Source organism: Thermobia domestica, chromosome 6 (assembly GCF_964235325.1).
Source record: "Thermobia domestica chromosome 6, izTheDome1.hap1.1, whole genome shotgun sequence".
NCBI lineage: Eukaryota > Metazoa > Arthropoda > Insecta > Zygentoma > Lepismatidae > Thermobia > Thermobia domestica.
In genome coordinates this window covers 28,637,081-28,664,873 of record NC_137459.1, presented here as the reverse complement: position 1 = coordinate 28,664,873, position 27,793 = coordinate 28,637,081, and the positions used below count along the sequence as shown (strand labels likewise).

Genomic DNA, 27,793 nt, shown 5'->3' with positions numbered 1-27,793 from the left:
GCGTTTTTTAGTACCAACGAATTGTTTGTACTTTCTAAATCTATTAAAATAATATTCAGCGACAACATATGTTGTAGTAGAAAGTTTAGTAGCGTTAGCAAAGGCTATTCTGAAAATGTAATACATTTCGTGGAACAAAATTATCGTTTAGGATTTATGAATAAAATAGAACTTTATTGTAACTCTGTGTAACATTTACTGAGGCCGTTAAAATCTGACGGTGAGAGAGTTAAAAACTATGCAAATTTAATACTCAAACTGGAAGTAGTACATCAATTAACTACTGGTTGCAATATACAGGGTGGCCCAAAAGTAGATATACACTCCTGCATTGACCAAGTATAACAGGGTTTATTTGCTTCGGCTCTTCCGAGTTTAAGATGTAAGTAAAACCACATTAAAAACAATTAATAAAAAAAATTAAGTCTATCTGATGGATAACAATAATACATGATACAAAATGCGATCATCTGATCAGTACGGTTATGTATACGTACTTTTGGGCCACCCTGTATTAATAAGATCAAGGATAAAACCTGTTCTTCGAACACTGAATCTGTATCGGAGCCATTGTTCGCTATCCCTTACTGTTTTCTTCTATGGTGATTCCAGTATGATGAGATCGCAGGTGTCATAGCGAGTCACTTTTTTAACTAAAAGTTACTTTTTTTTTTTCAAGTTGGTCACTAAAAGTTACCTTTTTTCAAATTTGTCACTAGAAGTTACTTTTTTGGAAGGTAAAGTCACTTTTTCGTGTGTTTTATGTTTGGCATTGGCAGTTTTCTAAGAAAATTTAAAAATAAATGGAAAAAGGCAGAAACTTGTTAATCATAACTCTTCTGAAAGCTTCAGTACTTGCTGCCACATGTGAAACAGTCAGCTTTATTCTCACTTCAGCTTGTATTCTTTCTAAAGCACAGTGGATGGTTGGTGGATGCTTAAGCTCTCAAGTTGGGGTTGAGAACCCTTCTGTGTCTATTCTTTCTTCTATTATAATAGTCTTTTAGTTTTCTCTCGTAATGGTTAACGCTCCGCTCAACGTTGTATGTGTGTGTGTGTTTGTGTGGTTCATCATTTCATTATGTTCGTTTTGTGTTATGCTTCTTGTATGTTCTTCTTAAGAGTAGGTGATGAATTTAAATATTTCATGGCTTTGAGAACTCTCAATGCTAAGTTAAATATAATGTCTGGGCTGAAGAAATTCGGAAATAGGCCAGAACTGGTTCCAGTTAGAAGCTTCTTACATCTGCTAAGTCTGCTTACCGTAACCACAGAGCATACTTAGAAAACCTAAGAAAGTAGGAAACTTAAAAAGAAGAAGTAAAGAAGAGAAGATGAAACAAAACAACAAACAGAGACCTGATGGAGAAATTGACAAAAGGAGCGTGATGAGATTTTGCTCACTTTTTAGTCGGTTTTTCGTGTAGTTTTGGTTACTTTTCAACTATTAACAAGAGACCAGACCACTACGAGCCCTGAGACCGGAAATGGCTAATTTGAACCACTTCCAGTTTGAATAGAAGGTTAAGAAGGAGATAAAACCTTTTGGAAAGCTGAATCGATTGCAAGAAACCAGTTTTTTTTTTTTTATTATTATTAATATATCGCTTACAGTTTTTGCTGTGCGGAAATCAGTATTGAAGCCGATGATATGTTCCCCTGACACGCTGAATCGATTGGAGAAAACAACTACTCGCTATCCATTACCAATTTTTTCTATGGCGAAAAATGTTGAAAATGGTTAATTTGAACCACTTTCGGTTTCAGTAGAGGGTAAACAGAGATGGACTCGATCCTTGGTACTGTGAATCAGTTGCAAAAAGACAAAAACTCATCTCGATTTCTCTCTTACGGCCGTATGCATAGCTATCTTGTGGACCAATTAGCGACCACGTATAGGACACTTGATAATTTGTGTTGCAGAGTTCTACCGCAGGGTCGAACAAGACCGCTATGGTGTATGTTCCGGGCAAACCAGGTATTTGAATATACTAATAAGTTGGTAAAATTCATTGAACAGCTTAAGCATAATGAATTACATATTTTGATGTCAAGCAATTAAATATATATTGGTTCTTAAAGAAAGATTGCGGGATGTTTTGCTTCCGTTAGTTCAAGTATTGAATCCAAGATCAGAAAGTGAACTAATAAATTCTACCTGAAATAAAATAATCGAGTGCTGCTTGGTTTTATAGCAGGGTTGGCTGGTTTAAACCAGCTGGTTTTTTCAAAAAAAAAAAAAAAAAAAAAAAAAAAAAAATTGTTTTAAACCAAAAAACGAAAAATGTTCGTAAAATCTTGATGAACACACATTTGTGGATTATCACGTTTCACTCCCGTATATCATTCGTATTATATTTAGACCTAAATTCCCCATTCAGTACTCAAAGAGATTATGCTCAAAAGCAACTTTTATTCTTTTTATAACTTTATGAATGTTTCTTTTGTGATTTTTTTAGTTTGTTATTATTGTTATCCAATTGCAATCAAAGAAAAATTCTAAATATTGTTTCGTTTAATTAATGTTTACTGTTGGTAAAATACATCGAAGTGCCGTACTTTTTGGGGGGGGGAGGGTCATACAAAATCCCACCAGAGGCATTTATTGAAATCAGAAGTATCTTTGGTATCTATATATGTATAAATGGGTCAGAACCAAAGTAAATTCAAATAATTCTTTTCTTCACTTACTTTCCTTACTGATATGCTAAGTAAGTCGTTGTATTTCTTTAACTTGTACTAAATTAGTTCTTTTGTACTCTGCAGTATTTTGAAATTGCCCATATGTAATTCTGTATAATGGTTTCACTTGTGCAGCTGTTTTTTTTTTTTTTTTTTTCTCTCTGAAATGGCTCTTGAGATCAGTATGATGTATTTTTATCAGGAGTCCTTCGTGAGTGAGTCGGCAGACGTATCGCCAGTTAATCCTGGTTTCGAGTTCAAATGGAGGACAATTTCTCTCGGATGTAAGCCGAGAAGCGGTTTGGATTTCACTTTAAGCTTATGTAACCCCTTCCAGCGTAACCCGATTGTTGTATAATAACACCAAGGCGAAACAAACTTATTTCTGTCCATATATGATGTAAATATATAGAGCAAAATATTTAAACAAAAAAAACTTTTTTTTTTTCAATAAAAAACATGGTTTTTGCCAACCCTGTTTTATAGTACTGGTAGCTAGTATAGATTAAGAATCACGGGAACCATTGGTGATTTCAGAAGGTGGCTGGGGGCGGGAATTTTGCCCCGCAACCACGGAAGTCCACTCGGGACCATATATCCTATTGAGTTCAATGTGGATTCCCAGTATTTTCGTATTACTATTTTCCACCCTCATTGTATTGAAATCCCCCTCCCCCAGCCCACGTGGAAAGGTTCGCCTCAAACGTTGATTTCAGTTTTTTTAATATTGTTCCTTGGCTATTGTTGTACTTATATATTCTTTTGATTGTTACTATTATTAGTATTTATTCTTATATATTTTCTCTGTTGTTACTATTATTACTATGTACTGTGGTTGATATATACGAGAAAAGTCAAAAAGTAAAGGGACGTTTAAGAAAAGGTACATTTATTCTAATGATAGTAAACTGAAACATACATTACTTTTCTACATAATCTCCCTGCACTTCAACGCACTATTTACAAGTTTTTTTTTTTTTTTTTTTTTTATTCCGTCAGAAAAAAAGTTTTTCGGTTGCACCTGTAGCCAACTTTGCACCGCATCAATGACTTCTCCATCGATTCTAAATCATCTCCCCCTGAGCACTTCCTTCAATGGTATTGGCGATTTTTTCCACTGTGATTCGTCTGTTTTTCATCACCGTACACTCAACGACTTTCAAATTGTTATCAGTCGTTGACCTGCCTGATCTTTCCTCGTCTCACACAGTTTTTCCCTGTTTGAAACTTCTACCCATTCGCGATCAACAGCTATCACCATACTGCATTTACATTCGACGAATAATTTCCGCAGGTTTAACGACTTCGACAAACAAAGAGGGAATCACTGCCCTCATTTCCTCCTTGGTGCAAATCGACAATGCAGCTGCCATGTTAACGGTCTGCTGCACTCCAACGACTAACGCGGGAATAAGTGACACGTTGCATAGAAGTGTTGCAAACGATACTAATTCAACGCTGGATACTAGCAGTGTTACCAAACGCTAGTGCGAGAAATTGCAAAAGTTCCGTTACTTTTTGATTTTCCTCGTATATATGCTGAATATACGGTTTATCTCTTTCAGATTTTTACTTCTTTTGCAGCAGTGTTTTTGTTATATTTTATCTGTTGGTTTTTAACTTACTTATGGCAGTCGTGTTGATCGTGACGGGGACAAATGGCCTCCATGCTGACGTCCCCATTAAACTCATCAGTCAATCAACTTCTCTATATGACCAAAATTTGAATAAAATAAAAGTTTCACGTGCTCGATGAAACGTCTGATAAATGTACTATATTACAGTTTAAAATCTTAGAAATGTGAAATGTTTTATTATTTTTTACTACACTTTCTTAAAGAAAGAGTAGAAAAATTGATGTTTGATTTTTAATTTGTGTGTGCTAATATATGGAAATGTACATGTTCCAGGATTTAAAGCTTTTCACGGAGAATTTGAAGACACTCAAAGAATACTCGTGCAATGAAGGAGAAAAGGAAGTAAATCGAAAGAAAAATCGCTACAAAGATATTTTGCCATGTAAGTATTGTTACAGTTATTTTTTTGGGGAAGTAATTTCTTTTGCATTTTTTCTCAGAATTTGGACACGTAGAAGTGATTGTCGGAGCGAGCATAGATTAACGATTAGTATTGCTCCATATTAATCGGAAGATTTCAGGCTCAGATCCTTTGGTTGCCTGGTCCTGATAGATTTTTTAAAATTAATTTTTTCAGTTGCATTAGGTAAAAATGCTTGAATCGTACTTTTAAATGTAGATTTTGCTTCACTTCGTCCTAAACTGTCCTTCCACTTCCTACTGTTAATGTTCCCGGGGAGAACCATTTTTAAATATATATATATACTAGCATCAATTACCTGCTTCACTGGGTTAAATTAAGTTAAAATAGTAATATGTTTCATAAGTAAGTCATTTTTAACTATTACCAAGCGCTCCTTCATATTGGTCATTTTCGATGATTTTTATATATCCCCTCTCCTCCCCATGTTGCGGGCCACGGCATCAGAAGTGTCATTGTTCATCTCAGCGACCCCGAAAAGTATGAATTCGACACTGATGTTGGTATCTCCCACACTTTTTGCGGGGCTCAATTTGGATTTAAATGGCATCAGAAGTGTCACTGTTCATCTCAGCGACCTCAAAAACTATAGATTCGACACTAATATCGGACATTTTCGATCATTTGTAAATGTCTTTCCCCTCTTTTAAGTTACATCGTCCAAGTGATATGACAAGAATCATCTCATGTTCATACTTAATCAAGGTTGGAAATTTGATCGAGATCGGTCCGGTGGTTCAAGAGTTTTTAAGTTTTATTTATTTTTATAGATTTCTCCCCTCCCCTAAGCTCTACAGTTAAAGTGATATGATAAAAGCCACCTCAGGTCCGAACCTCATCTAAGTTGACATTTTTTTAAGATCGGTCGGGTGGTTTAAGCGTGATGAAGTCTCAAAGATAGTCACTTTTTTTTTTACTTTTTTTTTTTTTTAAACACATATCCCCCTCTCCTTCGTTGCACTCTAAAAGTGAAATGAAGTAAACATTCCAGGCCCCAACCTCATCTATGTTGAAAGTTTGATCGAGATCGGTTTGGTTGTTCAAGAGTTATTAAGTTTTACTTATTTTCATATATTTCCCGCTCCTCCCTTCCCACAAGATCTACTGTCAAAATGAAATGATAAAAGACTTCCGAGGTTTGAACTTCATATATGTTGAAAATTTGATTGACCTCGATCGGGTGTTTAAAAGTAATTAATTCACGAACATAGACACTTTTATTTCTATATTTATTGATTTTTGTATATCTCCCCCTCCATCTCCTCCCCTACGTTGCTCCGTCAAAGTGGAATGATAAAAATCATGCCAGTTCTGATCCTCATCTACATTGAAAATTTGATCAAGATCAGTCGGGTGGTTCAAGAGATTGAGTCACATAGTCACGTTCAATTTTATAATATATATATATATATATAAATGAAAGTCATTATGTTTGTGATTTGAACCACCCCAGACCGACCTCTATCAAATTTTCAACATAGATGAGGTTCGGGCCCGGGATGGTTTTTGTCACTTCTTTTTAACGGTGCTACTTTGAGGAGGGAGATATATTTAAAAATGATCAAAAATGACCGATATTAGTGTCGAATCCATAGTTTTCGGGATCGCTAAGATGAACTTACAATGGCGTTTAAATCCAAATTCAGCCCAGCGACTTAAGGGAGGGAGAGATACATAAAAATAATTTAAAAAATGAAATGAAATTTTTAAGTTTTACGTCCCACGGTTATGCCGGTTAGGCTAAAGGAGACGGTGATGATGAGTGAAATGGTGGAATGAAGAAAGTGGGAGGAAACGGGAGAACCCCGAGAAAACCACGAGCACGGTGTTTTTCCACCACCAAGTCCACACGGCGCGAGCTGGGATCGAACCAGGGACCCCAAGCACCGGAGGTGAACGCTCTACCACTACCGCTCTACCCCATAAAAATAATTGAAAATGATCGATGTCAGAGAGCGCTTTAGTAACGGTAAAAAATGACTAAAGGAACATATTACTACTTTTTTCCTATTTTAATCTAGCAAAGCAGGTAATTGACGCTAGTAAACAAGTAAGCACTGAAATTTTACTGAAATGACATACAGCCCTACCCGGCAAAAATTAGTTTTTTGAAATGTATTTATAATCACGTTAAAATGCATAAGATGGTGTGATTTCTTTGGCAATAGACAGGAATTTCAACCCTTTCCGCTCGACTGTAGAGATAACCTCGAAAGCGTAAATGTTCAATTGCGCCTGCATGCCGGGTTGAGACCCACACTAACTTTATCATCCAGTAGTTCGTGTATCGAAGCTAATATCTAGACACTTACATTGAAGGCTTGTGCAATCTATCGACAATTCGTGAAACTAATTACAAAATGCGAGTGCGTATGCTAAAAACAACGCGTAAATTACGGAACGTATCACTTCGAAGGGAGCTTTATTCCTCCAGTGAATGAGGTCGAAATTGTTGCAATACATTGTGAAATTTGAGCTAATAAAAATAATGGAAGTTTACTTACAGTCCAATTAGTTAAAATTTGGAAATACCATATAAAAGCAAAAGCATGGTCTTGCTATGCGGAGATCTATATCACTTTCATTAGCTAATGTTATTTTGTTGCAACTGTGTAAATGATTCAATAAAATAATAATTTTCGAGTCAACATTTTGATAAAAGAGGAATTGAAGTTTAAAAAATATAACCATTGTGCACACAGCGTGTATGTACGTAAAGAAATCTGCACATTTTATTCTTTGTACAGGCCAACATTGAATAAATGTTTCTTAGTGCGTTATGATTGGTTTTCACACAGTAAGAAGATCACAAAGAAATTGAGTTCGTTTTACAACTTACTTAATGTAACGACGTGATCACCCTTGAAAGATGTGAATTAGCCCGTAGAACTTTTAAAGATAATAATGCAATAAAGGAAAATATTGAATTAGCATGGATTTCTTTCATCTATTCCGATGTCTTACCTTTAGGTTATTTAAAATTTCAAGGGAATACAATTTAAAAGTGCACTTCAAGTCGCCACAAATTATTATTATTGATCTGTTACGAATTATAAAAAGATTGTTTATCAAAGTTCATTAAGTGGCGTTTATAAGGTGACATGTGAGTATGAACATTTTTATATTGCTGTGACTAACAGTAACATTGTCATTTAGATAAGGAATGTCTAAGAGTCGCTAAGGATGAAACTGTTGCGTTCTCTGGACATTCAGAACATTTGTGTACTTGCAAGCACAACATTTAAGAAGTCAAGGAATCACATCGGTCAGCATCGCTTAATCGACAGGAATGTATTCGAAGCATTTTGTATTAAGTCAAACGAACCGGACTAAACGCAAAGGGAACTTTGATAGCAATTGGGATGCCATGAAAACAAAATTTATTAATAAAAGAAAGAACATAATTGATTCAAATATAATTTATTCACATGAACACGATAAAAATGGCGCCAGTTTTTAGTGTGAAGCTTCATTAAAATTATTTCTTAGTTCTTGACTTCTGCTTTTGTTTACGAGATAATGATTTTTGTACAAGTAACAGAAAACTGTTGTAAGGTGTACCGAATAATACAAACTGTTTGTTTATTGAAATTTAGGGTCCCTTTTCCCACTGAGGCTATATGAGACATCTACTTACAATGGAATTCGAAGCACTATATAATGCCTTTAAATTTTAAGGCTTTTCCACCGGAAATCGAATCTGGACCACATGGACGAATGGCGCAGGGGAGATCTGGAGAATGTAAATGTCTTGGCGGTGTGTAAAGAAATCAGTCCGAATGGAATATAGACAAAAACGACGTAGTTGCGATGGTGAGAAGACGAGCAAATTTAAATCCTTCAGTGTAGTACTAGCAGGGAAGTTAAGGGGAAAAAGAAAGGGGAAAAAAAAACAAAAAAAAAAAACGAGATCAATGGCGGAAATGTATGTTACTATTTTACAGATTTGTTTTTTCTTGACGTGTCTAATATAGCAAGAAAGATCAAGTAAAAATTCATAAAAGCAGAATGGTGCCCGTGGTATTGTGCAGCTGGGGAAGTTGGTCATTGACACGCAAAGAATTGAGACTATCTTCTGACAAAAATACTTGGAGAGAGAAGAGATTGATAGGCAGATGATTTTAGAACATGACACTCCATTTAACTTCACAATAGTTTCTTGTGACCAAATATCATGCGGATAATGAATTTTTGTAATGTCTAAGGGGGGCAGTACACTTCTTTCTCATGGGAAATACGAACGAGATGCATAGGGGACAAGCGAGGCATTCTAAGGGGAAAAGACCTTGATGTACACTAATAGGATCCTAGAAAGGTAGCTATTAACAGTACCAATTGGATTAGCTTGTCACTGAATCCACTGGAGATGACGTTTCTGCTTCTTTATTCATAAGGTTACTTATTATTCTAGGGTATTAGTATCACATTATATTGTTTAATCGTTGAAAGAAGTGGAACGTATTTCACTTATAGTAGAATCATTCTGTTATTCGTACGACGCTCGTTGGGCAGGCTTTACAAAGCTCTACTTCCATGCTTGCTTTTTGGTTTTAGTAGTATTCAGATTTTTAGTTGGGTGATTCGGTTAGAGTTTAGCGTCCCTTTTCAAGGTTGTTGGATGTGGATTTACAGTTTAAGGTGTAACTCAAACCACCGTAATGCGTTTACATTTCAAAGCTCTTCCACTGGGTATCAAACCCAGGCCCTCGTGCAGTCTTCGATTTTGCAACAATCCATTAGCCATTGGCTACCGTGGAAACGGTGGAAAATCTACGATGTATCAAAGCAACAGTAGCGATATCTTTGTTGAATAAGTAGACCACTTCATTTGCTTAGTGATGTAAAGTTAAAGACCTAAGGTGAAAGGTTAGAAGTGCAGGGGGATCTTGGCGAAGGTTTTTTTTTTCTTTCTTAATGTGATTTCTCTGACTATTCTTTAAGTTTTTCTATTTACAAAATTAATATCTCACTATATCTTTTGAAGATTTGAAACAATATTTATTGTAAATACTATCAATACGGGCAGCATATGATAATTTCTTCTACTTGTTTAGATTTTCAGAGTTCCCTTCGCAACCAAACAGAACGCGTAGAATAACGTATTCGTGGTGACTCGCGGCATTTTTGTCTTTCGAGAGAAGGAGAGAAAATGAAATATTTCAGTTTAACGTCCCACAATTATGCCCGTAAGGCTAAGGGAGACGATGATTAAGGCAAGTGAATGATTATGGAACAATTGGTCGATGAGATGTGGGAGGAAACGGGAGCACCCCAAGAAAACCCACGGACATGATGTTCCAGAGAGAGAGAGCGAGACCTGTGGTTATAAGGAAATTGGCTTGTTACAAGCGTCCTTCTTCCAAATTACTAATCGTTACCGGTGCTCAATTTTCGATTGGTTTAGTTTAGGTTAGAGATGTAAAGACGTATGCCTAAAATCTATGAATATCTATATTATACTTGTAGAAGCATCATGTGAGTTCGTTCATTCCTGTATCCCTACATTGAAAGCGTTTGGAATTCTAATGTGCTGTTGAAATCTATGCAGAGGACCTTCCCTGTCGCAGCTATAGCTCGGAAGAAGATAGCATTCTAGATTGCCGAAAATTTGTTATTTAGATAACAAAATTGTAAAGTAGTTTAAATAGTTCTGACTATATTTCCTTTATGAAGTAATACAGCATTTTCATTGTATTTCTTTTCAGTTGATTACACTCGTGTAGTGCTTTCGGATTATTGCGGAATACCAGGTAGCGACTACATCAATGCCAATTATATTAAAGGCGCAAGTGGTTCCCTGGCGTACATTGCTAGCCAGGGACCACTTCCAAACACCGTCAACGATTTTTGGAGGATGGTGGTCGAATGTGAGGTTCAGGTTATCATTATGGCATGCAATGAAAAGGAATCGGGAAAGGTAAGTGTACATTAAGAAATAATCCTATTAGTTTTGTTGCTTAATTCTAGTATCAGTAATTCTGATTCCCACCATCTCTTTTGTCCGTCTGTCAACAGCTGTAGGATGAATTTCAGTAGTTTTCTTGATGTACGGAGAACGTAATTATACGTTATTGGGAATCATAAAATTGATAATTTATTCGTCACCTACTGCTTTGCTACCTACTGTACAGTCGATTAAATAAATTAAATGGTTAAATCCAAATTCAGCCCCGCAACTTGGAGGAAGGGGGATATATATATATATATATATATATATATATATATATATATATATAAATGATCGAAAATGACATATATCAGAGAACGCTTCAGTAACAGTTAAAAGTGAGTGACTAACGGATCATATTATTAATTTTTGTTATTTTAACCAATCGAAGCTGGCGATTGATGCTGTTAATAAATCAAATGAAGCGTACTACTTTCATATATTAGATTTGGTTTGCTAATAGTGGGCAGAGATTTTATGGTTATACTGAGTGGTTGAGGCAGTGGCGGCTCCAGGCGGGGGGATGCCCCCTCCCCCGGAAGAGGAAACTTTCTTATTTTATATGAATAAATAAAACCCATCTCAGAGTTTGAGCTCTTAAAAGTAGCTCTAAGTAGTAGTATTACAACCCCCCCCCCTCCCTCAGAAGTCCGTCCTGGATCCGCCTCTGGGTTCAGGTAGGCTTTGGTAATGATATTAATATACTACTAACGGATTTCCATCTGCTCCACTTGAATATTTTATGTTGGTCACCTTTTTAACTGGGTGTAAATGGAAACTGAGGAATTAAACCCAGAATCACACGCACCTAGGGCAATTACTTGACTACTTGTAAGCCTGTAAAAATAGATGATATTGGCTGAGGAAAATTTTAGGAAAAAACATAATATAGCCTAGGCATATTGCCGTGACGGGCTGGGGACCTAATCGTAATATTACTGGTTTTGGCTTGGTGAAAATCTCGAAGGATCTATTCTGCGATTTAAATCGATATGGCTTTCTGTCTGTCTATGTCTATTTACAACGAGAGGTGAATAGTAGTAATGCACAAATGTTTGTAACCGACGTTGAGTATGAACGGATATATGCTTCTGGGCGAGTCCCTTGAGCCATACTGTGGGATCAGCATTGCCTGCAATACTTCTTTTGCAAAATAGAAGTCGATCTCTTAATAGTAAGTTTCTGTTTCGTACGGTAATTTCATGACTAAGTGTGTTCTACTCTTAAGGATTAATTCAATTATTTTTAATGCTTCATTCTCTCGTGTATTTTAATTTCCTTTACCCTCTTCTTTCAGCACAAATGTGAGAACTATTGGGTGGAGAAGGAGGGAGAAGAGAAGCAGTTTGGACTGGTGACAATTAAGCTTATTAAGGCTTCCAAAGTATGCCCTGACTTCTTAGTGAGGACAATGCAGCTGAAATACACGGTCAATCAGAGTCCTCAAGGTATTCTGTTACGCCTGTTTACATATTTAGCACTAACCATAATATATTCATAGTCATTTTGTATGTGAATGTGTAGTTATACTAGGTTTTCTGTTTGCCTTTCATAATTTTCTCCTTGGAACGTAACTTACTGTAGCGTATACTGAAAGTGAACTAAAAAAAAGCCACACGTTCGTACTTGGACGAATTCACGGTTAACTTTCATTCCTGTCGTCTGCCTGACGTGGTTATTGTTTGACTCTTGGAAACTCAGCTCAATCATGTACCCTGCGCTTAATTTTGTAGTGATACAATACTGAAATGACCAATGTCTGGTAGTGCAGCCAAAATAACGATATGAAATATTCGTTGTAAGAACCAATTCAGTACGAAGCGTACGTACTATAACATACCTGTTGTAAATTACTGCATATAGTAGTACAAGATATCTACCTGTTACGTAAGAGTAATGATTTCTTATTTTGTAAATTATTCAGAATTCATAAACTACTCATCAGAATGATGCCTGGATTTTCCAATAAAAGATGAGATATTGGGTTTTGTACGTTTTATTACAAAATAGATGATGGGATGATGAAATTTTGTCAAATAAAGATTGAAATTAACTCGTTGACCTCTAAATAGTCGCGGCTAGATCGGGAGTTCCTTTAGCTGAAGGCTAATACAGTATTTGGAACATAATTAAACACGCCAATGCAAGGCTAGTGTGTGGAGTAGTAACTTTTATCTCCTCAAACGTGAACCTTAGAGAACATTTGGAAAAAAAAAAAAAAAAACTGTTTTGCTTACTCACATGCGTTTGGACGATCTGCATACCACAAGCACAGAAATCTGGGCAGGCACATTCACTAATTATCATATTAATGACGTACTATGTGTTTGGAGAGGTTTGATGTCAAATGCCGAAGTCCTTAGGTCGAACTCACAAGAGATCATTTTCCTGCTTCTCTAGGGACGCTGTCGCTGCTAGGCTCTGGACGTTGAAGTCCTGGGTTCGTTACCTCTTATGGCCGTCTCTGAGATCTCACTCCGTAGGATCTGGTTTCATAACCAGAAGTTCTCACTAGAGGTCGTCTTGGAGGCCGATGTCTTGAGACTGAAGCCTTGGCCACTGCGCTTCATGGACCTTCGGGCGTCGGATACAACATCAGAGAAGAGTGACGTCATGGTCCATTGGAGCTGCGCTTACGCTGAGCGAACGGGCGAGCGGCGTCAACAGAGTGAACAGGCACGGACTGGACAAGAATGGACCAATAAGCTTTCTAATCACTAGTTTTTATATGGACTAGTTTCCGCGTTTACTAGACTAAGTGTTCAGTTATAATCAAGAGAAAGTGTGTAGTTAGTAGGACATGCGTGTATCTGTTTCTGAATTTAGAGTTATTTATTTCGTGAATAACTTTGTCTATTCTGAAATAGCAATGTTGCCTGGATGTTATTCTCCTTTCCTTCACGGAGTAACACTCTCTTGATGATAAATTATTTTCCATAAAACGTGTAATTCAGCCCATTCTGGCGTTGTGTCTGCTACAGTACAGACATGCACCATGCTAAAGGGAAGTCCTAGTGGTCAGTTTCTGCTGATCGTGACGGCACCATAGGTAAATCCCGAAGTAAATGAAAACGTTTGCAAATGGATTTCATACATATTATAAGAATACAGAATCTTACACGCATGCTTGCTTATTATTGAAGAAATTCGTGCTTGCATTGAGAGAATAATAATAATAAATAAAGCCCAGCAGGCCGGTTTTACGCCTAACGCACATTGAAATAACTCCACATAAAATCTTGTGTAACAACTGTTCAATAATTAAAGATAATAAAATAATCAAACATTTGATGATCCAACTATTATGCATGAACATTCTGAAATGGGCACAGGTATATGTTAACGAACAACGTGAATCCAGCGAATTCTGTAAAGGTGAACCTCAGACTTGCTTATTTTTCTTTTTAGTACACATTCGGCGTGCACTTGAAGCGGGTTGCTACGTCTAGCAAGCAGAGAGGCGGGCAAATTTTTCGTCCGCTATCCTGTACCTCTGGATTACAACTTAAAGGGCTAGGGCCACATGATTTGGAGGGAAAACAGGTTGACGCTTGTTGCATATGAATATTTAAGTTTTGACGACCTTTTATTTATTTATTTATTTATTTTTTATCTGGACATACCTGAGCACGAATAGATATCCATATTTATTTTCACATTAAATAAAAAGTAAAAACTTTGAGCGTAAACAACTTCTTAAATTTAATATTGATTGTCTTGTCTTCAGCGTTACACAATTATTGTAGAATACTACCATTATATCAGAAAATAGCGAAATTCGATGTAATCGGAAGGGCTCTTGTGCATCTCTGTTAAGTGAGAACAAGCAGCATATGTTTTTGTTTCTTTTTTTTCTTTCTTGTAATATTATGATTTGTATATAAACATGTACCTGTTACAGATCGAACTGTGTGCCAATTTCATTATTCCGCTTGGCCGGATCATGGCGTTCCTCCGCTCGTTCGTCCCCTTTTGGATATGGTACGCTTAGTTCGAGATACCCAAGCATCTGAAACTCTTCCAGTATTAATTCATTGTTCAGCTGGGTGTGGCAGAACTGGAACAATCTGTGCTATCGACTACGTATGGGGACTACTTCGTGCTGGGGTGAGTAAACCTTTTCTAATGAGATGGATGCCTTTGGTGGAATTTAAAGCTGTCATTAATTTTGTAACAACAGATGGAACATGGTGAACGTTCCTAAAAGTTTTCTTTCATGTTTTTATGATGTACTCTTTGTCAGTTTTTTCTAATTTTTAAATTAAAAATAGTTATGATTAAAACACAAGTGTGTCAGGAAAGGGGGACACCAAAGGATTTGAAGATGTTAAATGAAGATGTTTTGGAAATAATGTTTAGTATTGTTATCAGTAAATTAATATTTTATACTCTTTTGCAGTCTCCATACATGGACCTTAATTAATGTTCAGGTCAGTAGGCTACTTTTGTTTACGTAAAGACCCTTTACCTAAACAGAAAAGGGTAATATCAATAAACCATAGTACGCCTAAATACGAGGGGATGCTGGTAAAGATTGAGTCTTACCCAGAAAAAATTGAGCTAGGAAACTGAAACACCCATACTATTCCACATATTTTCCTACTAGGTCAATGCATATGCGATATTTGTCCTGCAACTTTTTAAGTCCTTGTAAATAGAAGTCTTTTGTCTGCTGTTGTAACCATTCATCTGTAGCATCAGTTACCGCTTGAACACTCTGAAAACGCTGACCTTCGAGCTTTTTTTTGAGATTCGGGAACAGATCATAATCAAATGGAGCTAGGTCCAGCGAATAAGGGGGATGAAGCAACACTTGAAAGACTAGGGTGGCCAATGTGTCCTGTCATTCAGATGCGGTGTGTGAGGTTGAGAGGCATTGTCGTGCAAAACCAGAACACCTTTGAATATCTTACCATGACGTTTGTCCTTAATGTGTTCGTGCAACTTCATCAAGAGACCACAGTAATATGATGCATTAATCGTTGCACCAACTGGAAGATAGTGCACCAGGAGAACTCCGTCGTTATCCCAAAAGATTGTTGCCATTTGTTTCTGTGCAGACCTCTGCACACACGGCACTTCTTTGGCCGGGGAGAACAACTGTGCCTCCATTCCTTAGTCTTGGGATCATAACAATGGATCCACGTCTCATCACCAGTTACGAGTTTCTCCAGAGTCGAAGTACAATTAGTATTCAGGAATTAGAGAAATCGGTAAGTAGAATGATAAACGGTATAAATTATGCAGTTCCTCGCTATGAAGTTTCCACCATTTCCCATTCCTGTCTCTCTTTGACATTCTTATGCAATTATTATTATTATCTTAAATTTACGTAAAAGTGAGAGCCAGACCTGAAAAATGCATCATGGAAAACGTTAACAGTAAAAGGCATCTAATTAAGCATTTGTTGTTGTGCGTGTAAGAACGAATAGATGGTTTATTTTAGTGTCAATTTTTAAATTTAACACTTATTTTTTTGGCTTTTTGTTTTTTTTCCTTAATTTTAACACACTTAAAACTTCCTTGGCGTCCCCTTTCAAGAAAATCTGAATTTAATACTAATTTGCATGATTGTATCACACTAACCATTGTTCCTCCAAAGACGAACCCTTTTTTTTTCTTTCTTTCTTTTTCTCCTGTCACTTAAACGTTGAGCTGGAAATACTACATGAGATAGGGCACTTGTTGGGAAACACTTGTGAGTTCAGTACAAGGAATAAAGATGGCAGGAGAAGAAAAAGAAAGCCGTATGGCAATTTCGGAGAGAAAAGTGATGAAATATAAATGCCATATAAACGACCTCATTGTTTATTCCTCTTTTCAAAGGAATTATGACAGAGCACTCCACTACAACAGCAGTGGTAACAAAAATCATGGTCAGTACGTATGATTAGCTCCTAATGTTCCTTCGAACATGATTTTACTCTGTATGCTTTACTTTGTAATGTCACTTTTTTCAAATGAAAAATACTATCAGTCAAACAAATGCCTTTTCAAATTTCTAGTTCTTTGGAGTTTGGACACCTTTCGCGATATCCAGCCCTCTGTTTCTGATACCCAATTCTTGGTTCTGGATCCAGGTATCTGATTGTCGGTTTTGGAACCGGATAACCCGAATCCGAAATTTTCGGGCCATTCCTATCGTAGAGGAATATGCAGTACCAAAAATCATGGTCAGTGTGTTCAGGCGAGTCCCAAACTTTTATGGAGTGTTTCAAGAAAGCAAAAGAGTTCTTGCGAATGACTTTCTTATCTTGCTTATTCATAAAAAATGACATTAAGAGTTCTGAGAACATGATTTCATTTCCCGTTACCCTTTCAGACATAATCAAAAGTTTTTCCTGGCTTTTTTTTATAACATTATATATATATTTTGTGATGTAAGTTTCCTATATGTTGAAGTATTTTTTTTTCTTTCTTTTTAGAAACTAACGAAGGATTTCAGCTTGTACAACCTAGTACGGGATATGAGAAAGCAGCGGATAGCCATGGTACAGACCAAGGATCAGTACGTGTTAGTGCATCAGGCAGTTCAGGAGCTGTTCCAGGAGCAACTCCGTATGATCGATTCGCATCCCTATGAGAACATTGATATGAATGGAATGCCACTTGCGAAAGAAGAGCCCGTGTACGAGACTATTTGTGTTGAGAACAAAGGGGATGGTAAGTAATTTCCTTCGTTTTCCTTACCGGCATAGATCTTATCACTAGGAAAAAGAACTTACAATCAATTTGGATGGGGACAAGGAAAAGCTGCTGGTTTTACTTCTTTGATTTTATTCAGCATGTCAAAATAAGTGCTCATACAAATTTTAGTAACTCGATTGCCTTTTTCGTAACGGGGAAAAATAACTTCGCTGCTGACATTCCCATTGGCATGGCAGAAACATGTCTTGAAAACTTCCACCCTTCGAAAGATTCTCATGTGGCAAAATCATAGACTAAGAAAAATACAACTTTTAATTAAAGTAGGAAGACAATTTACAGGGTGTTTCAAAACAACAACAGCGTTTGGGAGGTGATTCCTGACACCAAGATAAAACAAAAAGTATAGACCAACCTGGGTGCAGGAATTCGTCATTTTGGAGTTATAGGCTGCAGAAAACATGAAAAACTTAACTTTAAAGGTTCATAGCTCCAATAGTATGGGACCTACTGTAGTCAGGTCAAGACTTCACTTAGGGACTAATATGTGCCCCATCCAAATATCAATGTTTCAGAATCCTAAGGTACTCACGTGACAATTTTTATAGAGGGAGTTTGGCTAAGGGCATATAATTTCAAGTACTCACCAACTTCCTCTATAAAAATTGTTGCGGAAGTACCGCAGGATTCTGAAACTTTGATATTTGGGTAGGGCACATACTAGTTCCTAAGTGAAGTCTCGACCCGACTACGGCAGGTCCCATAGTTTTGGAGCTGTTGACCTTTAAAGTTCCCTTTTTCGTGTTTTCGGCAGCCTACAACTTCGAAAGGAAGTATTTGTGCGCCCAGGTTGATCTGTACCTTTTGTCTTACCTTGGTGTCAGGAATCACCTCCTAAACGTTATCGGTGTTTTTTCGGAACACCCTGTATATCTTACTTGAATTGTTATTAAGTGGCCTTTCCTTCGGAAAAAGTCTAGTACACACCCCAAAATGGAAATGTAAAGGAAATTTTTGAAATTTTCCCAACAGAAAAAGTTAGTTTTCTTATGTTATTCTATATATATATATATATATATATATATATAAACTTGACATCGCCACCTCGATAGACATCAGTACATTTCAAATTCGTGTTCATTTCTCCAATAATACCTGAGAAAACGTAGAAAATTGAAATTTGCACGGTGGTAAATAATAATCACTCAAACACATTCTAACTGGAGTATATGTACAATATTTACCTCGTTTGAACTCCAGTTACATGGGCTTTTCTTCCGTTAAATCTAGTTTGAATACGCACAAAAACATTAAAATAGCTTATAACTTATATATGTACCTATAAAACATTAGAGTATATATGTAATATGAAAGTGACTATGTGATTTCACACCTCTTGAATCACCCAACTGATCTCGATCAAATTTTGAACACAGATGAGGTTCGAGCCTGGCATTGTTTTTATAATTTCATTTTGATGGTACAACTTTGGGTGAGGGAAGGGGGGGCAGATATATAAAAATGATCGAAAATGACCGATATTAGTGTGCAATCCCTAGTTTTCGGGATCGCTGAGATGAACAGTGACACTTCTGATGCCGTTTAAATCCAAATTCGGCCCTTTATGTTCAAAATGAAACTTATTCTCCCCGTCCGAAGAACGGGTATTATGCTAATATATACAGTATATATATATATTTATATATATGAAATAATTGTCAACAGCAGTGTAAATGTTACGTTTGACATTGTTGGTACAAGAAATTTCATTTCCACCTGTCGTCTCTCGCGTACCCGACCCGGGCTATTTGCACGAGAATGGACAATGTAATGCGAACATTTCATACATTTTTCTCAAGTACTATTAGAGCGGGTTACTATAAGCCCTGGTATATATATATAACAGGGCTCATAGTGAGTCACTTTTTTTAAACTAAGTTACTTTTTTTCAAGTTGGTCACTAAAAGTTACTTTTTTTTTGGGAGGTAAAGCGACTTTTTCGTGTGATTTATGTTTTGCATTGGCTGTAAGAAAAATATTATAAAAGTAAATGGAAAAAAGGCAGAAACTTTTTACTCATTACTCTTCTGAAAGCTTCAGTACTTGCTGCCACATGTGAAACAGTCAGCTTTATTCTCACTTTAGCTTTTGTTCTTTCTAAAGCACAGTGGATGGTTGGTGGATGCTTAAGCTCTCAAGGTGAGGTTGAGAACCCTTCTGTGTCTATTCTTTCTTCTATCATAATAGTCTTTTCTTTTTCTCTCGTAATAGTTAACGCTCCGCTCAACGTTGTGTGTGTGTGTGTGTTTTTGTGGTTCATCATGTTCGTCTTGTGTTATGCTTCTTGTATATTCTTAAGAGTAAGTGATGAATTTGAATATTTCATGGCTTTGAGAACTCTCAATGCTACGTTAAATATAATGTCTGGGCTGAAGAAATTTAGAAATAGGCCAAAACTGGTTCCAGTTAGAAGCTTCTTACATCTGCTAAGTCTGCTTACCGTAACTACAAAGCATACTTAGAAAACCTAAGAAAGGAGGAAGCTCAAAAAAGAAGAAGTAAAGAAGAAACGTTGAAACAGAGAGATCAGACAAAGGAAAAAAGGGGCATGATGGAATTTTGGTTACTTTTTGGTCAGTTTTTCGTGTGCTTTTGGTCACTTTTGAACTATTTACAAGAGACCAGACCACTGTGAGCCCTGATATAATGTGCTAACATAATCTTTCGTTTTTTTACTTTGATTAGAAGTTGTTATATACATCTTAGTAAAAGTCTGGCATAAAAATCTTATGTAGGGCGGAGGCCTTAAATAGATTTTTCTGACAATCGAGTTGCAAAAAATTTGTATGAGCACTAATTTTGACATGCTAGATACAATCAAGGAAGAAAAAAAATATTTATTTTTTCTGCCCCTATCACAACATTTGCTGTTTAGTTCAAACCTTTTGTGAATTTAAATAAATTCATGCAGTTTGTTCACTCATCAACCGACAAGAAATTTACTGCTAGCTAAATAAGTATTATATTGATAATTTTAACATTTGCTTAATAACCTGTTCTCGCTTTTGGTGGAGATTTGGGGTGAACTAAAACAGTCAGAAGGAAGTGTGCAATAATCGTATTGGACTAAATTAACGGCCGGTTAATATCCGTTGGATGTCTTCTGTTTTTCTATTTTCTTAACAGTAACCAGAAGTAAAATAATCTCATGTTATTTTTTTCTCTTCGACAAGGATATTATTTTAGAAAAGTTAAAATTTTGAGACCAGACAATTTTCTGAAGTGTAGTGCTAAATGGTGTGATATTTAAGACCATGTTTACAGCTGAGAAACTCATCTTGGTTTACATTGTAACAGATTATAACATATTTTCTTAGTCATAAGTAGTATGATGGAAGCTCTCATTCTTTTTCAGGTTCTAGGTAACTGTTTTCGGTTTTGTTTTTTTGCTTGTACAGATATTTTGATAAAATGGGAAAAAGGCATGCATTTTGTTCGAATTACTTCTAACCATGAAGTTCGTTTAATTTGTTAATTCCCCATTATAAATCAGTCGATTTTTCTAATTTTCTGTATTTTCTGTGTTCTTTATAGAGAAACAAGACAGCAAAGAGAAAGAAGGTAATTCATGTAACGCCGAACAATCACAAGCAGAACAAGAAGATAGTGCAGAAAGTGTGTCCAGCAGTACGGCAGTACATGATCCTAATAAAGCGCCGCCTCTGCCACATAAAAAGAAGAAAGGACGTGTTGCGTCTTCGAAGCAAGAAAAGGAAGTGGAAAACCTGTCTCAAAAGCAACGCTGCATCGAAAAGTTAGCTTGCGAAGCTGGTAGTCCAGGTGTGACAGTTTCTGTTACAAGTTCCCAGAAATCGGATGGAACATTTTCTTCGGATGGCGTGGTCACGATTGCAGTATCAGAGAAAAAGAAGAAAATGCAATTAAGCGAAACGAATCTGAAACATACTTATGAAAATACTCTGTTACTCGCGGAAAAGTCCCAAAGAGTTCGGCCGGGAATAACGTCACACCCAGCTATGTTTGGTTCTGTGGATCACATAAGCACTGTTGATGGTGATGTAGAAGCATTTGATTCGAAAACTGATACTCCTGTCAGCTGTAAATCATCTTCGTCAGATCGATTGAATCAGATTGAGCACAGCCCCAAACTGGAAGTGTTAAGTTCCTATTCGAATTTACCAATAGGAAGTGTCCCTCAGAAACCAAGAATTGCGAAACTGAAGGCGTTATTTGAGCGTAACCATGTGAGTAAAGAAAACAAATCACAAAATACCCAATCGTTAGCATGCGTTACGTCAAGTGGGTCTCCTACAAAGATACGTTCCTCACAGCAAGTAACACGAAGTCATTCCCTTGGTGCCGTGAGAAAGCCAGCTAAATTTAATCAGTTTGGTCTTGACGAAAAGTTAAAAATATCTCCACTTAACGTAAGTCAACCGCATTTGCTGCAAAAATCCAGCAGTCCGTCATCACCAACTGGACATAGTAGTACTGTAGAAATAAGTCAGTCGAGTGAGGACTCCAAAGGAAGCCTGAACGAATCAAGTAAAGCTATACTGAAACAGCACCACGACTGTAGTCAGAACTATGCTAACCCTTTAGTGACTGGTGGTTGTGCTACTAAATTAGAAGAAAAGAAAATTACAGCTTCTGATCAAACATACGCAAGTTTGCCGTTTAAGGCACGCGCTTCCATATTAAGAGTGTCTGACGGCAAAGGCATGTGCGTCCGAACACTTTCACAAAATCGACATATCGATCTGGCGGACATTAAACCAGCTCTCCCTGTTAAACGTAGTAAATCTTTGAAAGTATCAAGCAGTGTCGAATCTAACAAGTTATCAGTAGCCACGAAATACCCAATTTTAAATCAGGATTTGAAACCCTTAAGTGTCGTAAGCGATAAATCGCTTGTAGTAAGTAGTAGTGATAGGGACTGTGAAAGTGGAGTTATTAAAAGAGACAAGGTGGTGTTAGAAAAGAAACCATATGTGCCCCCAAAAAGATCACCGAAAGAAAGGCTTAAATCAACAAAGATCGATGGCAGTAATTGTAATTCTGTGATGGGATTATCAGCGAATGCAGACATAGAAGTACAGAAATTACCAACGTATTCTTATGTTACGAAATCTGACGACAGAGTAGGCTTTGGGAAGGAGCTAAGTGGAATAGAAACTAGTCATGTACAAAACGAAAAATGCACAGATAAAAGCTTCGGTAGAGGACGTGGTGGCAACTCAAGTGGTGGGAAACAGGCAGCACTTCACGTAAAAGCATCTCTTACTCCTGTTAGTGGAGGCAAACGTGACGATATATTGTGGGTTGATACTTCAAATCAGGCTGAATCGTCATCTTTAGATAGAAAAGATCATGGGAATGTAAAACGGGGAAGAATCACATGTAGCGCTCCAGAGTATCAAACTGAACCACGCAGAACACGTAGCTTAGAATCAACAGTTGAAGATTTACCAGGCGAAACCGAGAATAAATCTCCTGATTATGTTAACTTAAGGGAATTAGCCCAGAGTTTAAGTTACTTCAAAGAAAGTATTCCACCTCAACACCAACAATCGGAAATCGCTTCTGTTAGTGCTAGTCATGACATTGGTAAGAAAATTCCCCAACCACAGCCCCGAAAATCTTTAAATAATTTTGGTATCAAATCTGTCAATGAAAATAGCAGCAGTGTTCACCACAGGATTTCCTGCCAAGACAGTGGCTCCCCAAGTGTCAAACAAACTGTAAAAGACTATTTGAGTAGCAACGTAACTATCCATGTAGAACCGAAACCTGTGGAGGAAGTGAAGACTGAAAGATCTAGTAATAGTCATCTACAGAACCAGTTTTTGCAGAACTTAGCTAAAGAAGCTCAAAGGAAAATCAATACGATTGCAGGTGGGTTAGGAATACGAGAAAGACGAAATAGTTTCAGACAGGCAATTAGCAAAGAAAAAGAAGTAACTATAAACAGTAGATCATCAAACCAGGTTCAAGTTGGAAATAAAGTAAAGGACTATGAACCAATTTGGCTGCAGCAGGAATCTGCAAAACAAAGCGATCTTAGTGGTGAAGTAAGACAGGCGGAGCGTGTTCATGTTACTCCTACTCGTATTTCTGTGTCAAACAATACTTCATCCGCGGTGTCCTATCCAACTGACAGGCAACAACTTGAGTTTAGCTGTGATAAGTCTCGCAGTAAACTGCAAGGAGCATCTTCGGCGCATCATGTTGAGAACACTAAACCTGTAGCAAAGAACAACGAGAATATCAGTCCTAAACAAATTGATAACACGATAGAATTGGGAGCAGCTAGTAAACAGCACGGGTTTATGGGCTACGATAATAATTTTAATAACGTACAAAGGTATAATCCGTCGAATTCACAAGCTAGAAGTCGGACGTCGAATACGTCTTCGCATCCTGTTCCCCCGAAAGCAAAACGTCAGACACAAGAGACAGATGAAAATAGTGGTTGTTTTCCTTTTAGTGGATTAAAGCAAGGGAATGTAAAGTTAGCGAAGGATAACGAAGATTCTTCGGAAAGCAGTAAAGACAAGAAGTGGAAAGACTTGTCCAAAGCGGATGCGTATGACGATGAAACGGACGGTGGGTTTACATTCCATGCTGCAAAGAGAAAAGAGTTAGAGGCAAGGATGTCGGAAGCAAAACTACCTCAGTCTGGAACTGAGAGAAGTGACGTAGTGGTAACGGCACCGTTTCCTGCTTCTTCACCAGCTAATCAAGGGACGCCTAAACGCGAAGAGAAAGGAATAGGAAATGATGGCGCTAACATCCAAGATGATGCCCGCAGTTACGGTATGTAGAATCAGCTTTAACATAATGTAATTTAGAAATTAAGGTAAGAAAGGAGGACAGTTATTTGAAATAGAGAAATTCTTTTTATGTGATTGTATGATCATATTCAAAAGTGATATCTTTTAGAAACATTGTTTTCTGATTGGGTACAGTTTTTCAGTGGTGCAGAACTCACGTCTGCTTAGAAGGGTACCTTGTTAGTTTCCAGGTTACGTGAGCATATAGTGAACAACTTTATGTCCATGCCTTCTTTCGGCTTCCACGATTATCTTCATTCTACGTATTTTTATATTCTTTGTTTTGAAAGTTCTGTTTCTACTAACCTAAAGTACACTCATGTCCAAAATGATTGTCGCATATCTATAACTGTCTTCTTGTAAGAATATAATTTGATAATGATTTTGCAGGGTACTTTTAATACTAATATGTGTATAATCGGGAAATGTATATTCGTGGTAAATTTCATAGAAAAAAAAATTATAAATACGAGAATTAGAATGAGTAAAATGGAGTAGAATGTTGCTAAATGGAGAAGAAAGTTTTATTTTTGTTTTATTGTTCTTATTTACTGCTCTTTTGACATGAAATTTTCCACATATATGTCTTTGCCAATCATACACATACTAACATTATAAGAAATACCGGGCGAATTCTTTATCAAATTATATTTCTACAACAACATATTTATAGACATGCGACAATAATTTTGGACATGAGTGTAGATACCGCTGTCTGTTAAAGTAAATTAATTTCTTTACACGTCGATGAATGATGGAAACTGACTTAAAGTTTTTTAAAAAATAAGTTCATATGAACTATTTATTTCGTTGTTTCTCTGTGTCGATTAATATTTCGTTCATGTAATATATATATATTGTATATGAAACCTGCTGAATCTTCAACTGCATTATCGTCCATTGTTAGATTGCTTCTACAACTTATCAACAGATGGCTAAACTGTAGAGGTTTGAGGACTAAAACGCATTAACAGAAGAACTAGTCATTTGACTGCTAGCTTATGGGGCGTTTACACTTAGTCGATTTGCGTTCGATTCAGTTGAATTGACGTCACTTTCAACTTAATCGACCGTGTAAACGAGACTTCAACTTAATCGCTTGTTGATCGAAGGCGACTAATCGACTGGCAACTGAATTGAAAGACGTTCTATTTTCTGTGGTTGAAATAATTGAACACATCCATCTATCTGATTCGGCCTAGTTGCTTCGATTTAGTGGCAAATGCACCGAGTCGATTTAGTCGTGCGACTAAATCGACCAAGTGTAAACGCCCCATTAGTTGGTAGGCCAATGCTTGACATGCGAGAGATTGGTGTCTGAGTCCATGCCAATTCAGCCTCCAAATTTATGTATTATTCCGTAATCTGATTTACTTTAAGGTGGTGAAATCTTCACTATAATCAATTTATTCAAAAAATACCAGCAAAAGAAATATCACATGAACGATTATGTTCCGAAGCTAACGGGAACGATGGTGATGTTGAAGATGTGAGAAAACGGGAGAACCCCAAGAAATTCCACGCACGTGGTGTTTGTCTACCACAAGACCCGCTGACGCACCACGCCCCCGTTCTCTGCTCTTACTACTTTTTCCCCGCCAAGTGAACTTTGTGGTGGACAAACACCGTGTGCGTGGATTTTCTCGGGGTTCTCCCATTTCCTCCCACTTTCTTCATTCCACCATTTCATTCATCACTCATCATCACCGTCTCCTTTAGCCTAACCGGCAGAACCGTGGGACGTAAAACTCAAAGATTTCATTTTTTCTTACTACTTTTTCACTCGAATTTTCATTCAATTTGCATCTATAAGAGATGTGCTGAAAAAAATTGTTGATTCCTTCCATTTTCTCATATAATTGGCGAATTTGTTCTTAAATTAATAGCAAGGGGTTACATAGATGTTTTAAGAATTCTTGACTATTTAAAGCGTTCAAACTTGAAATCAAGTCACTGAACGTAAGAACAGATGTGTGTTACTGTATTCCCCGTTAAATTAACGCAGTGAACAACGAGCTATGGGATACAATGATTGGTTGGTTTGTATTGCATGAAAATTTCTGCTTAATGCAGGTTAAATTCCATTTATATGAATCTTACGAAATCTTAAAATGATTACGGTAAATACAAGCTTTCGCTAAATACTGGTTCATATATATTAGTTTTAATGGTCCACCCTGTATATATTATAGTCCTATATAAATTATGAATCATGTGGCACTCAGAATTTATTGGTCCATTATATTACGTATATACACATACGCAGATAACGTGGTCGTAATGTAAGCGTTACTGCCCCCAACTCGGCGCCGGGTAATTTTTGTGAGAAATAATCAAATTGATGCTTGCAGATGATGATATATAAATGAAACAACTAAAATTTTACACGTAAGAGAAAAACTGTGAAATAATGGAAATAACAAATCGAATCCGTGAGTAAAATTATTTTTCACATTTGTTTCAAATTCATGCTAATATATAGATATGTCTCTATTCTGACTAGAACTATGGCTTCTCAATATCTGATAGAGTGGAAGCCTATTAGGAAGCAGGCAATATTTCAAATTATTTTCTGTACCTAATTCAATATATATTAAGGTAAAAGGTCGTAACTCTCAAAAAATTGAAAATGTGGAATTTTATCTTATTCAGTCACTATAGGTCAGGCCATAGGTGAGAAAAATATTGTAAGCTTGTGTGCATTATTAAGCCAAATAAACCACTCTTTACACATGCGTCTTGCAAGGATGTAAATGGAAGTTTGAGGTTGTTTTTTTGCTCTCCTGAAAAAAGTTGGAAATGAGGCTTATGACGTTTTATCTTAACAACGTCGATATATATATACAGGGTGGCTCTAAAGTAGATATACAGTCCTACAAAGTATGACATTTTAGTTTAATATGATAATTAGTTAATTTGCTTCTGTTTGTTCCAAGCTTAAGGTATGAATGAAAAGAGATTTAAAAAAAAATAATAAAGGAACTATAAGTCACTCCTTGTATGGATAGCTATAACAGGCTTTCCAATGCTCCTATATTTCCTACATTTTAACGAAACTTCCTATGTTTTTGCCGCATTGCTACTTCCACTTGTGAAAATAGCATAAGGAAATAAGGTGTTAGTGGCTGGAGGGCCTTTTGTCTCCACAGTAGAGTGGTTGAATGGAGACTCTTCTCTGCTTCGTTCTTTCCTGATTATTGTCTACAGATAACTACACCAAACATTATACAGTTAGCGCAAAAAGTATTTCTACACCTACAAAATAGAACAAAAACTTATTTCTTCATATCCATTACAAAGTTCAATGGAGTAATGATTTTGAAGACTTATAAGTAATTTATTTAGGTGTATCAATACTTTTTGCGCTAATTGTAGGCAAATAATTGTAGAATGTGTTACTCATAGTCAAATCTTACCTTAAAAGCGCCAGCTGCAGAATGTTTACATTTTGGATTTTATTTTACATCTGACATATGGTATTTTTGCGTCCTCCCCTTGGCGCTTTCAGTATTCCATTGCCATTTCTGTGTTTTCTGTTCTGTCATTCCTGTTCTGATATCCAATTTTCTGTTTCAGTGACATCTATTTAGCGTACATCTATGCGACT

General features: G+C 36.7%; 1 protein-coding gene across 2 annotated transcripts in view; it reads left to right on the top strand.

Moving 5' to 3' along the window:
• LOC145687906 (uncharacterized) overlaps positions 1-27,793 on the top strand; it is a 65,238-nt gene that overhangs the window by 16,036 nt on the left and 21,409 nt on the right. For both annotated transcript variants that reach the window (XM_081761455.1, XM_081761454.1), the window contains exons 2-7: positions 4,593-4,701; positions 10,446-10,657; positions 11,985-12,135; positions 14,589-14,794; positions 17,113-17,350; positions 20,927-24,169. In XM_081761455.1, the coding sequence (XP_081617581.1) occupies positions 4,593-4,701; positions 10,446-10,657; positions 11,985-12,135; positions 14,589-14,794; positions 17,113-17,350; positions 20,927-24,169 (4,159 nt within the window). The remainder of the gene's footprint in view (positions 1-4,592; positions 4,702-10,445; positions 10,658-11,984; positions 12,136-14,588; positions 14,795-17,112; positions 17,351-20,926; positions 24,170-27,793) is intronic.